The sequence below is a fragment of the Hipposideros armiger genome, unplaced genomic scaffold, assembly GCF_001890085.2.
Source record: "Hipposideros armiger isolate ML-2016 unplaced genomic scaffold, ASM189008v1 scaffold_1265, whole genome shotgun sequence".
Lineage (NCBI taxonomy): Eukaryota > Metazoa > Chordata > Mammalia > Chiroptera > Hipposideridae > Hipposideros > Hipposideros armiger.
The window spans coordinates 90,166-104,543 of NW_017732615.1; the positions used below are offsets into that span (position 1 = coordinate 90,166).

The window sequence follows — 14,378 nt, forward strand, 5'->3', positions numbered from 1 at the left end:
CGTTTTAGATGCTACCATGCAACTGCTGTCCCATCACATGGGATATCAATAAGAACAGAAAAACCTAACATGATGTTGACACAGCCATCTGGGAAACCTGCTACATCATGATGATGCCATAAACAGCAGCGAAGATCTGTGGTAGATTGGGGGATCCCATCCCCAGTTGTGACTCCTTCAGCTCAGGCCAAAGAATAGCAATAAGGGGGTGGTATTTGCACCCACACAGCTTACCGCCAACATTACAATTTTACTGTTCGATTGCCTTCATTCACATGGAATTAATTCTCTAGGAAACCTGCCCAGAAAGCTAGTCTAAATTACTTTATTGTTCAAGAACTTTCCTCAGTCATATATCTGAAAACTAGACTTACTACTCAACTAACCCTCAGCAATAGCTAGCACTGAATGAGTTTAACTTTTCAAGGTTCACTTTAAAACCCTAGTCCCGAATTTGTCCAATCAAAAACAAGCCCTCAAATTCAAAACCCACCTTAAACCAGACCTGGAAAGAACTCAAATAACCTGCCTCTGCTCCTCCTCTCTCCAAGACGCTAAGACTCTGTCAACGTAGTGATTGTCCTTACTGAGTAAGCGATGAACTCAGCTTTGAGTAATCAATAGGATAATTTTGGTGTATTTTCAGGAAGCTAGCATTCGATAATAGATTGGGAAGCTTAAATTATAAAGTACCCTACAAAAAGTACCATATAGCATTAAGGTAGCATGATATAGAGGTTATTACTACACTAATAATATTCCTCCAAAGTAAACTGTAAGGAATACTAATGCCTTGGGGTTTGTAGAGTGTTACTTTTAAAAGGGGTTCTATATTCAAATAAATCTGGGAAATACAAGGTTGAACAAAAGTAAACTGGTCTTGTTGGCACAGGGACTTAAGTCTACACTATGAACATCCAGGAGGAACAGCGCAGACAGGCTTCCACCAAATCATTTCACCATGAGGATCTTCATGGAACACCTTGGAGAACTAGTGTTCTACAGAAGATAATTTGAGAAACACTGACCTCTGCTCAAGTCAGTGATTCTGGGTTCAAGTCTTAATTCTACCACTTACTAGTTGTGTGACCTCAAGCAGGTCTCTTGGCCTCTCTGAGTTTCAATTTCCTTATCTGTAATAATTACAATAATAATACCGGCACTATATTATACTTACTAAGGTTGTTGTGCGAATCAAATAAGATAAACCTTGTGAAATCCCTTTGTAAACTCTAAAGCAATACATATAAGGTCCGACAATTAAGTTGGAGAACTTGTTGCAACGATGTTGCTAACTTTTTGATATCAGAGGGATTATTCATTATGAATTTGTACCAACTGGACAGTTAACCACCTTTAATATTTAGAAGTGCTGAAAAGGCTGCGTGAAAAAGATGACCTCAACTTTTTGCCAACAATTCATGGCTCTTGCATCACCTCACACGGCACTGTCTGTGAGGGAGTTTTTAGCCAGTAAACAAATAACTGTATTGGAACACCCTCCCTACTCACCTAATTTGGCCCCAATGACTTCTGATGTGACAGAAAATTGGTTATTCAGACATCCACACTGACGATGCTGAGGCACTGTAAGATGACCTATTTTCAGAAATATCAAGTCTCTACCTGTTCAGCCCACTTTTAATTTTCTGTATATATATTTTCCATTTAAAAACTTGAAATTTATGTCATAAATACTAAACAGAATGCTTGATTACACATATCAAGTACATATATAGTGACACAACTATTCATTTGAACATTGTTAAAAACAAATTAAGCATTTCTAAATATGCAACTAGAAATCACACTTGTCTTCAGCTTTAGTGAAGTGCTGAGTTTATTTTGTGCTTAGAATATTTTTCTAAAGCATCACAAAATTACTACACATCCAAACTCTTCAATGGTAGAATATTTAATTTCTAAAAGAGACATTCAAAGAAAGCTGTTGTACATTATGAAACTGTTAAGTCTAATGAATTCACACAGCAGGACAATCTAGACAAAATGGGACATTACAGAAATCATCTATTACATAATGGATAGGTGGTTTACGGTTTTTCTCCTTCTTGTAGCTAATACAGTTCTCTATTACCACTCCACACCCACCCCACTTTTGCTATAAGGTAAAAACTCTGTGTTCTAACTCTTTAAGGAGTAGAAATACATTAAATGCCCCAGCCTGCTGATTCCCACCTGTGAAATACCACACAATAGAAAGTATAGTAGGATGCGAAGTCTGTCTTCTTGCAAACATAAATGTTATGATTTTAATACATCAAGTATACACTGACTCTGTAAAATCAATTAAGAACTTTCTGTATGTGAAGAGAAAGGTACACTGAAAACATACACTATAAAAGATGTTTTCTCCTGAGTAGAATACTAATTTTATTTCATATCAGACTAAGCTTCTGTGAATTTCAAAATACCAAGGCTTTTCTAAATCAAATTAAAAAAATACCAAGGCTTTTCCAAATCAAATAAAAATCAGGAATATTCACCTTCACATCCAAAAAATAAAAAATAATCCAAGTATATTCTTGTTGGCAAGAATGACGTAAAATCTAAAGTGAGTAGCCAAAATTTTCAATAGGTAGGCAGCTCTTCAATTTTAAAAATCCCTCAGTGTACTTCAGTTTAAAACAACAACAAAAAAGTATTACATATTAAAACATGAAAAATATTTCCAGGATATTATACAACTTGGAAAATGAAAAATGTAACCCATGGAAAGTAAGAAAAATACACATCATATACTGAATGTAGGAACAAAAAAGGCAACCAACCTTTACAGGAATCTAGACAACATCATGGGCTTAGAAAAACTTCCTAAATTAGTAGCATAGCCTGTATTATCATGTGTAGAAAACTCTAATTAAAATAAGGTAGTTTTTATTAGTTGCATAATCTAAAACTACAAGGAAATTTTGGACTATATCTCTAAAAGGACAAGAGTTGTCAGTGAAATACACATTTCTTGAGACAATGGGCAAAGTTCCCATTTATGGGAAATATGTTCTTTTCTTCACACAGTGAAACTGAGAAAAATTTTATCAAATGAGAAATCTTTCTCTCTATAGTAATCTCCTTAAATACTTCAATAATGCAATCATTGGGAAGTGTAATTTTTCAACTCAGACTTGAAAAGGTTATTATTAAACGAACGTACACAAATATTGCTTGGCACCAGACTTTTTAAAAAATGAAAGAATTGTTTAAAACCACCATACTGCTGTTAAATCACATTTTAAGCTTTTTACATAGTGTTCCTCTTATTTTCTGTGGGTAGGCCGTTCAATCTAACGATAATTGAGACTGAATCCTGCAATGTACAAGTCACAGTGCACTTCAGACCAAAAGAAATGACCAATCTTCTGTTTTTGTCAAAATCATATTAAGATATTTATAAAAATGAATTAGGATTTCTCTGCGGCCAGCGAAGGAGCCACGGAACGCTGCCTTACGGCGTTCTGTGCAAAGTCTTTGTTTGTTCCTTCTTTCCTCTCAGCTTCCTCTTCTGAAACATCTTCTTCGTCAGCCTCTTGATCTTCCTCCATTTTTTTCAAAGGTTGAGAAGATTCTGGGAATAATTTTTCTTAAAGAAAAAGACCAGAAATGTTTTTTGTTGATGCATTACATTTGCTTTCATGTTAAGTCAAGACATGATTCATATGCCCATACTGCTTTGAAATTTATCAATATGTTTGGATTTCCAAAAGGAAAGTGTTATCTTTAAGAATAAGCGATACTGTAAAAATAATAATAGTTGGTTTACAAGACACATTTTACTTCCCAAATTCATTCTAATTACCCACCTATTTATAAACTGAGGTGAAATTAATGAATCAGAATTAATGCTGTGAATATGGATGTTTTAAGAAAATATACTGCATTTAAATAACTATCTTATATTAATTTGCTATCAAATCTTTTAGTTAATAAGCATACTGAAACAAATTTCAAAACTACCCTTGTTTCAGTTACCAGATGAACAGGAATCAGACATTTACAGGTGAAGGTTATATTCCTATCCATGTTTTTTTTCCAAGTCATCTCATAAATGTGCTTCCTCTTGCCCATATAAGTAATTTTATTAAGGTACAATTACATACAATAAAATATACAACTCTTAAGTGTATAGATCAATGAATTTTTAAACATGTACACACACATATGCTCTTATTTTTTTAGGACCTGTTTATAGTTAAATTTAGAATATACCATGTTAAACAGATATCACAGAACTGGGCCAATGGGCTTTACTCTGTTCGGTGATCCTAGACTGCTTGTAATTCTAGGTAATGCAGAATGGAAGGGGAAAATACAGGGTATAAGGTAGGAAACTATGGGAAGAAATTGCCACGTAGTAGACAATCTGCTGTTTGGTCTGTCTGGCATCCATCTTTCTGCTGGGATAATAGCCCCTTCCCTAGACCACACCTCATGTGGTTGTGGTGAGTGCAACCGTTTACAGCAGTGGTTCTCCACCAGTGGTGATTTTGCCCGCCAGGGAATACTTGGCAATGTCTGGAGAGATTTTTGATTGTCACAACAGAGAGGCGGTGCTACTGGTGACCAGTGGGATGCTGCTAAACATCCAACAATGTACAGAAAACAGGCCATCACAATTAAGAATTATTCATCCTAAAAAGTCAATAGAGTTAAGGTGGAGAAACTCTGGTTTACAGTAACTATTCCAAAAGTGAGCCCTTTACACAAGCGGAGTACACCAGAATTTTTCCAAAAGATGGGTAGGAATAGGGAGAAGGTGTACTTTTCTTACTCTGGGACTGTGAGCTATAATCATTTTATGCTAAAGACTGGAAACAGGCAAAAATAGAGCAAGCAAAGGCAGAATTGAGCAATTCAGAAACATGTAACATCTTAACATTTGAGCCCCAGGACCCAATCAACTCTGCCCTCAGATTTCCTTGTTACATGAACCAATAATTCCCATTTTGCTTAAAGCTAGAGTCAATTGGGTCTTTCCCTAGCAACTCAAAATCTACACCAAACACACATACTGAAAAACAACTCAAATCATGTGGCCTATTAGAAGGGCAATGTTACACTAAAATGTGGATTAATATCTATCAGTTGTGTCACAGATTACTTAAAAGACAAGTTTATTGTTAGGGCTGTTTCTGAAGTGAAATAAATATAAAATGTACATTCAGCAACTTTTAAATTGTCTTTTAAGTAATCTGTGCTTGGGTTTTTTTCCCATAGGTCAGTGGCCCTTGGAAGATAAAATGATTCCCTCGCCTATACATGTCCTTCTTAGTATCAATACTACTATCTTAAGAAATGAAAAGAAAACCTATCAGCTATTCAACCAACAAGTTATACTGTAAATGCAATCTCCACTGATTTCATTTCAGTTTTGACTTCAATACAACCTAAGTCATGAAAGGCTGAGCACAATGTCAGGCCAAGAGTCTGATTTAGGTTCTACTCTCAGCTGTCATTTCTACGTGACCTTGGGAAATAGTTCATCTCTCTGAGCCTTAGTTTCCTTAACCACAAAAACAAGAAGAATATCACTTTTATGTAGTCTACGTTAAGAGTTGCTGAAAAGCAAACTGGTGACAAAAAGTGAAAACATCTTTATAAACAGCAAATAGGAGGGCTTCCACAACAGTATGATTTTCAAGATTGAAAATAAATGATTGGTAGCTAATTATATTCATACAGACAGACAGCAGTGAGTATTTCTAATTATATAAACTCATAGTACAGTGTCAATGCCAATCTTAAATCAACTTCAGAAATTGCTTTTCCCAATATCCTACCAGAAAAACTTGAATAGCATACAAAGAAGAATCTTCAAATGTGATCATTATACTAATAAAGGACTTCAAAAGTAGAATATATTCAACTTTTTGACTCAAGTATATTCAAATGGATCCATGAATACCATGAATTTTCAAGTAAATTGACATCAGATCAATGTTATTAAATATCTACAAGTTATATGCAATGTCAAAATTCTCCTCTATATTATAAAAGCCAAGAAAATAGCTATGTTCTAAAATCAACTGGGCTATAATCCTTACATGAAATATATCCCTTACCCCTCCCAATATAAACCACCACTCCATATTTAGAAACCTAAGCTGGAAGGGAAGGATTAACAAGTAGAAATTGTCAGTTATAAAAATAGTCATAGGGATATAAACTAGAGCATAGGTAATATAGTCAGTAATATTATAGTAACTATGTATGATGTCAGATGGGTACTAGACTTATCAGGGTGATCACATCACAAGTTATATAAATATCTAACCACTATGTTGTACATCTGAAACTAATATAATATTGAATGTCAACTGTAATTGAAAAATAAAAATATACTTACTAGAAGGGTATGGCTGTGGTCTGCGCCTTTTTGAAGGACAAAGAAAATCTGCCAAAAATATCATACACTGCAAAAATAAACACAAGAAATCTAAATAATAAAGCTAGTGCAACTATATAAAATTATCAAATTTTATAATATTTGTCTTCCTAGTACTCTGAAAATAAAGTACTTACAAGTCCTAACAGTAGTCCTGAAAGCAGAGTTGCTAAAGCAAAAACTATATATGATCCCCATACTGGTAATCCAAGGTCTTCAATAAAGTAGTTATGGCAAGTCTAAAATCAAGAGAAAAAATAAACTAAAAACCTGGTCATTTAAAAAAAGTAATAGTGTCAAAAATGTTTAAAATAGAAATAAAACTTTAGCCCATACCCTGATCCACATAGACAGCTGAAAGAGTGCTGACATACCACTCATCCTAAAATAAAAGAGACATTATTGAAAAACGAAATAAGATACAAAGCTTTGTATACATATATATATATATATATATATATATNNTATATATGTGTGTGTGTGTGTGTGTATATGTGTGTGTGTGTGTGTGTGTGTGTGTGTGTATAGCTATATCTTCTATTTTTTACTCTCTAATTTCCCCAACAGGCCAGATTTTATTGCTGGTTTTAATCAAGATTAATGATACAGTACGAATTTCAAGCCTACAGTAGGAAGGCTTGTTAATGAAAATTAAGCTTCTGAATTACTGCCACTATGCCATGTCCTCATAAATAAAACTTGGTAATTTTTTTCCCTTTCTGCTCTTGCTTTGACATTAACCTTTCAGCTGATGATTTCTCCAATATACTCTGAGTGACAGGTTACAAGCTCTATGGAACCAGTTGGCTTAAGGTCAGGCATACTGCAAAGCAAATGGAGCCAAATGAGCAGAGAAGGGAGCCTGAAGGAAGAACTGGGGACGTTTATTGAGCTGATCCTTCCCACCTAAGAATTACCCCCCTTTAGTATTAAAATTAAATAAAACATACAATAGCATTTGTTTGATCTAGTTTAATGATATACAAAATAATTATATAAGAAATAAATGTTAAGTCATCATATAAGTAAAAACAATAATTTTTTTTTCACATAATTTAAACCAAAGTAATTTAGATGGGCAGTTAGAAAAAGGCATGATCCAAAAATAAGAAGGGTTTGTTGTTTCCCAACTGTTGTTCCTCTAGCGGGAAGTTTTGCCACCAACACATAAACCAATTAACACAGAAGACAAAACTCCTGTATGCAGACGACCTAATCCAATTTCCAATTACTGGGTTGGTGAACCTGCTGAGCTGACACAGGGCGTGCCCCTTACTCAATCCACCAATAAAAAAAGGTATGGACTGCTGTCCTGAGGATTCAACAGAGACTTAATAAGCGACCCTTCTTCTACCGAAATGGTGAGATTCACTTATGAGATGAGATTCCAAAAAGAAAAAAAGTTACATTTTCAGTTCAACATGGAAGGTACTTTAATCATGTTGCTTCTGCTGTTTAAAATGCAAAATGGGAAGAGGAACAAGGAACTGAAACATAAAGCACTGTGTGCCTTAATTGGGTTTGATGTGGTTCAGTGGGGGAATTCTAACAGCTAAAGGACAAATCAATTCAGAGATTTTCACAGGAAGAGAAGTATGAGGAAAAAGGTGGAAAACATAATGCTTAGGGCTGATCTTTCCTCCACTCCCCAAAAATCAGAGCATTTTTATTTCATCATTGGTGTCCCAAACTCCCCATCCTCCAAGGGCAAGTGTGCTGAGGGAAAAGGAAGAGATAGCTTAGCCACACCAAGATAAGTTCATGGTGAACTCAGCAAAACTCTATATTCCTGGAGGTCTCTCAAATGACCCGTGAGGCCTTGCACCCCAATGGCTAGCAGGAAACATGTGTGCTATCTCTAATCCTTACTGCTCTATAACACGTTGCTACCCTCTAGTTCTATGTAAAGCTCAGTGGTGAGTTATGCCATCAGGGTCACTGTCCAACCATACGATTCAAACAAAAAATTATCAGACGGGTGGAATAATTCAATCACATTAAATCAAGAACTAAACTCTAAAGGTGGCATAAGTAGGTACATGTTTAAGGCTTCTTATTCAAATATTAAGCTCAAATGATAGCTCTACCCATTACACTGCTCACACTCTTAAGGAGATTATTTAGTTTTTCATCATACAAATGATCATATCTACAGAGCTAAAACATTCCTGAAAAGGCATTCAGCTTATTTCTATTAAATATCTCCTTCTACTTTAACAAGGATCAAAGTATCTGTTTAACTTAGAAGACAGAGTCAAACCAAAAATATTACATAGCAAATCTGAATACACCTTAAGAATCCAAGAATTAAAACTGAGTATGAATGCTTTATTCACACACACACACACACACACACACACACACACACACACAAATCCATTCCAATTAATTCTGAAATAAATAAGAGAAAAATCCCTCATACTTACAGAATAGAACTTGGACCAAACCACGATGAAACAGGTTCAATACTCTTCCACTCTTTTTCACTTACAAAGTTTATGAAGTCCTTCTTAGTCCTTGGGCCCTGATAACGCCTAAATTCACCATCTTTACAACTAAAGAGAATCAGAATGAAATATTAACCAGCACCAAGTAAACTCTGTATTTGTTTTGTTATTTCTTTAACTTCATTTTTCAGTCATTCCTAATATGCTCAAGTAGCAATTATACCAATTACCAACTCATGACATCTTAGCCCCAAATTTAATCAAACAATGTTATATTTTTAAACCATCATAAGCCTTAAGACTGTTGTTACCCTTCCAAATAATAAATCTATGCAACATAGTAAGTAGATGTATGTCAATTATATCTCAATAAAACTGGAGGGGGTTGGGGGACACAAAGTAGATAAATCTCAGAAAAATCACTTTTAAGCCTATGTGTAATATACATGGCACATGAAAAGTTGTTACATTACTTAGTGTCTGGCATTTTTTATTGGCTATTGTTAAACTATAAGTTAAAAATTTAAGGCAATTTTCTAGTATTTTTGGTCATAGTAACATCATCTCAGCTCTTATACCTTAAATCTCTAGAGTAGCAGTTCTCAACCTGCGGGTCGCAACCCCTTTGGGGGTCAAACCCTTTCACAGGGGTCCCGGGTACTCATATGTGGGCGTATCTCCATGTGGGCCTAGAGATGGATAGAGGAGTGGTGTCTCGGTTCCTAAGACCATCGAAAATATGTGTTGTCCAATGGTCTTAGGCGACCCCTGTGAAAGGCTGAGAACCGCTGCTCTAGAGACACCTGGTAAAGTGTTTCCCTTCCTCCCTTTCAGTGATTCTGTTTTCCAGTCTGCCATGCGTTCTTCCTGATTTCCACCTTGCCCTTCCCATTTCCAGTGTGTGGAGTTCTATCAGAGTCATCAACACTCTCCCTGCTCCCACATCTTCATTCCTAAACCACCTTAAATACTGCTAATCTATTCCTACTTAATTAACACTTCTATTTTTATCACTTAAGTGCAAAAAATTCCAACAGTTCCTTACTACCTACAGTAGGGTTAAAGGATCCTTTATCCATCCAGAGCCAAAGACCACAAGGAAGCCCCCCACTCAAAAAAAAACCACAAACTTTTTTGAAGAAAATGTCATTTGAGCTGTTTTTGAAGGACAGGTAGGATCTCAACAAGCAGAGTTAGGGGAATAGGCATTATAAACAACATGAGTAAAAGAAAATGGGCAGGAAATTCCAGATAAGTTCATGGGGTATGGAGAAGTAAAAAGCTAGGGGTAAGTCTAATTATAGCCATTTAAAGGGCCTGTGCAGAAAGGGAGGGAGTGAAAAGGGAAAGGAGAACTTATGGAGACAGAAAATAGACATTTAAATATATGCACAGGGAGCTGAGAATAAAGATACAGAGAAACAGACACAAACATTAAAAAAAGACGACAAAAGAAAAGGGAAATACAGAAAAAGAACTGCTGACTTTATTCTTTTCATAACTTTCCATGAAGAAAGCAGTACTTCCTGGCATTGAACCCACCAGCTAGATAAACATTAAGGTACAGGACAGGTACATCCCCTATCCCTAGTTTAGAAGTTAAACTAAGACTTGATACCGAAGACTACATTACCTTGTTCATTCTGACTTAACACCCAACCATTTCACCTGTTTCTGTCCGCAAAGTTGAGCTACAGCACTTCCTTAGATAATTTTTGAACATACCATGTTTGTATTTATGACAGTTTATGAAATTGCCCTCAGGATAGAATGTACTTTCAAAAATTCTACCTCCAAGGTTGCATTTAAACTCCATATTCTCCAGGAACCACTCCAGCCCAGTGGTTTTTCCCTTACCAAACTGCCTACAGGACTTACCACAACTCTGGGCTCAAAAACATTTACTATGCTGAATACTATCAAACTAGTTCATGTGAGTATAACCTTCCAAAACAATTACAAATCTTTGAGATCAGAGTTTCCTACATCATTCATCTATCTAAAGGCACCTAGGATAGCAGTTATAACTAAATAAGCCTTCTAATATACTGTATTTTGCCGTGTATAATACACCATTTTTTGCCCAAATTTGTGAAGGAAAAATAAAGATGCACATTATACATGGGTAGTACTAATTCCGTATCAATGTAAATGCTTTTAATTCTTTTTTTTTTTTAAGATTTTTATTGGGGAATTGGGGGGATGGGAACAGTGCTGGGGAGTTGGGGGAAGGGGAACAGACAAGTTGCTGTCGTTTTGTTCTTCAGTCTAGTTGTGGAGGACGTTGCTTCACTGGCCCAAGTTGGCACCATCATTGCGCTCTTCCAGGCGAGGCACATCAGTCGCCAGCTTCTGGACGGCCGCTCATTGCGGCTGCTGGCCGCTCACGCTGGCTGCTGGCTACACACGGTAGCCCATGGCAACCCACTGCCACAGGGGCTGCAGCCTACGCCATCGCCCGCTACCCACAGCAGCCCAGCTCCAGGTCGAGCTGTTCAGCATCTTAGCTGTGCAGGGCAGTGTCACTGGCCCTCATATGTGGGATCCGAACCGGGGCCCTCTGGCGTCCCAAGCCAGTTCTTAACCATCGCGCCACTCGCCGGCCCCTAATTCTTTTATTTATACTTATGAGTTAAAAGTGTAACTCTAGAAATCAATAATGATATCCGTATGCAAAATAATATTCTGGAATATAATAATCAGTATTGTTGAACTTACAACGAACTCGCAACAAGGAGTTCTTGGCCTTCTATGATGTGTAAATATCATAAATTTGTCACCAGTACATAAAATACCTTGTACCTGTTCTTGTGTTTTGTAATTATTTGTTACATAAAATTTCATGTACCATAACATGTTAAAAAATGAGTGCTAAAATTCCTTTAAAATATAAAAAACAAGTACCTAAATGTAAACAAATAAAAACTTGAATTAAAAAATTAAAATGAAAGATTTTTTCCCGAAAGTTTGAGCCAAAAACATGGGTCCACATTATACATGGGAGCACATTACACACAGCACAATACAGTACTTACTGAAAATAAAGCTCTTTAAACATGATCCAGGCCAGATGCCTACTATTCTAATTATACTATGAAGCATCCTTCTCCATAACTACAATATCTTCAAACACTTACTGATAAATAGTAGGAAGAGCAGTTATGATAAATCGTCCACTCATCCCTACAAATGATAAAAGAAAATTAGAAATAAATATAACAACACACAGGAGGGTTTATGTGAGCCAATCCCTTACTACTTAAAAGTTGATTCTGAATTATTTAAATACTAATACGAAAAGAATATGAAATTATACCAAAAATATTGAGCTTCAAAACATAAACAATAAAAAAAACCAATTATGGACTTAAAGCAAAAACAAAAAAACTACTGCACATTATCTCAATTAAAAAGTGAATACACACATACACACACACACCAGGTGTGCCAAAAAAATGAATACAAGTGGACACTTTGGTCAACGTTGCTCAAGCAGTAGTTCGCCATCATCAGAAGTGTCTGGACGCTGATGGTAACCACTTTGAGCACCTCTTGTAATTGCATAAGTCAAACCGTGACTTCTTTTCAACTTTTGTTACCAGTATATATTGAGTATTACAATTTTAATAGTTATCCTTTCTTAAAATGTGTATTCATTTTTTGGGCACCGTGTGTGTGTGTGTGTGTGTGTGTGTGTGTGTGTATTTGATCAATTATACCACTGTGTGATAAGACTAGAAGTGATGAGTCAAGAGACACCTTAATATACAAAGTCTTAGAAAGGTCTAAAATCAAATCAAATTGCATCTGACATTCAGAAAATGAAGGCTGAGTTTAAAGTGTTAAAAATGGCAAATATTATGAATCATAAGATGGGCAATAATGATAGCAGCTAACATTATTATGCATGTGTTAAGCACTGATATAAGTGAGTATTAATCTCTCTGTGCCTCAGTTTTCTTATTTGTAAAATGAGGCTATTACCTATCTCACAAGGTTGTGTAAGGATTACAAAATAAATGCAAAACACTTGGAGCAGTACCTGTAATAGGCAAGTGCTCAATATTAGCTATTATTACCATTTGGAATAGGGGCAGAGTTAAGAATCCAAGTATATTGATCAAGAACAGGTAAGATAAGGCTAGACCAAGAAAAGAGCATCCTTCAGGTCAGGGAGGGCCTACCATTTGTCCAGGGAGCCAAGTCAGAATGTACTTGACCCCACAATCATGTGGGCTTTGTAATTAAGAGCCCATGTCCTCAAATCACAGGTATTAAATTTGGAACTCAATTAGAGATATTCAGACCCCTTGTCAAGGAATGTGATCTTGACCATACAAAGAACCTCAAACACATGCTCCTTATTCTGAAACTTGGAATGGATATAAATGATGGCGTGGCCAATGTCCATCTGGACCACAGTATTCTAGGACTTCTCAAAGGCATCTTACATGGTAGTCTGGGGCTTGGGATACAAGGCAAAAAAGGATCGGAAGCAGCAATGTGGAGAAGAATGGGGGGAGAGTGATGTCTCTAAGGTCCCGTGGAGCAACACATCAAGGAATGAGCTGCACACATAACCAAGGAATCCATTTTTTGCAGCCACTGCACACCAGGTCTCCATCAGGGAAGTGGGTGAGTCATCTTAACTATATGCAGACTGTTATGTTTTCAAAACGTAATGAAAGGTAGAGTTAAGACCATGTAATATGGAAAACAAGATAAACATATGAACCCAATCTGCAAAGAAATAAAACTAACCACAGATTTACAGTACCTGGCTGCTGTGTAACATCTACTTTTGCAACGTTAATCTCAAGATCTTCACCCCATTCGGCAAAACTTTCCCATTCTGGTTGAAGATTCTGACAAGCAGGACACCATGGAGCATAACTGAGAAACAGTTAAAAAAAAAAAAAGTTAAGCACTCTAATATAACCATACTGGATAAATTCTAAAATGTGTCATTTGTGGAGAAATTTTATATGAAAAGCAAGATAGCAAAGGGGTTAATTGTGTGAAGATGTAAAAGTTTTAAGTGTGGGCCTAACACTGGCAATCGAGAGCTATGAATTGATGATCCTGATCACGTAAAAGTAATCCTGAGAATAAAGTCTAAGACATAAGGACTTTTTCACACACAAAACAGCTCTTTAAAAACAACCTTTGAATTTCTCTATTAAAATGTGGCCACCAGAAAGCTCAAAGCCAAATTTGGAGTTCATCAGTTTTAATAATTTTACACTGCGGGAGTCACAAATGCAAGGTGCTAGTATGAGAAAATTAGGAAACACCAGGGCTGTGGTGAATCTACTACTCAGCATGATTGCCACAGGGGATTGCCGGCCCAATATGTCAGGCTATTCTTAAAGAAGCTGAAAATATGCATTTTTATATAAATATGTTACCTCAAAACAAGCCATAGACACAAACACTAGGCATGCCAAACAAAATTTTTTTTTTTTTAAGATTTTTATTGGGGAATTTAGGGACGGGAACAGCGCTGGGGAACTGGGGGAAGGGGAACAGAC

General features: G+C 36.2%; 1 protein-coding gene across 1 annotated transcript in view; it reads right to left on the reverse strand.

The window, feature by feature from the left end:
• Positions 1-1,822: 1,822 nt before the first annotated feature.
• The window catches only part of TMX1 (thioredoxin related transmembrane protein 1), a 15,338-nt gene continuing 2,782 nt past the window's right edge, over positions 1,823-14,378 (reverse strand). Inside the window, exons 2-8 of the mRNA XM_019633252.1 lie at positions 13,625-13,740; positions 11,985-12,030; positions 8,827-8,955; positions 6,737-6,782; positions 6,538-6,639; positions 6,362-6,428; positions 1,823-3,598 (exon numbers count right to left, since the gene is read on the reverse strand). Coding sequence (XP_019488797.1) covers positions 3,420-3,598; positions 6,362-6,428; positions 6,538-6,639; positions 6,737-6,782; positions 8,827-8,955; positions 11,985-12,030; positions 13,625-13,740 — 685 coding nt within the window. The 3' untranslated portion in view covers positions 1,823-3,419. The remainder of the gene's footprint in view (positions 3,599-6,361; positions 6,429-6,537; positions 6,640-6,736; positions 6,783-8,826; positions 8,956-11,984; positions 12,031-13,624; positions 13,741-14,378) is intronic.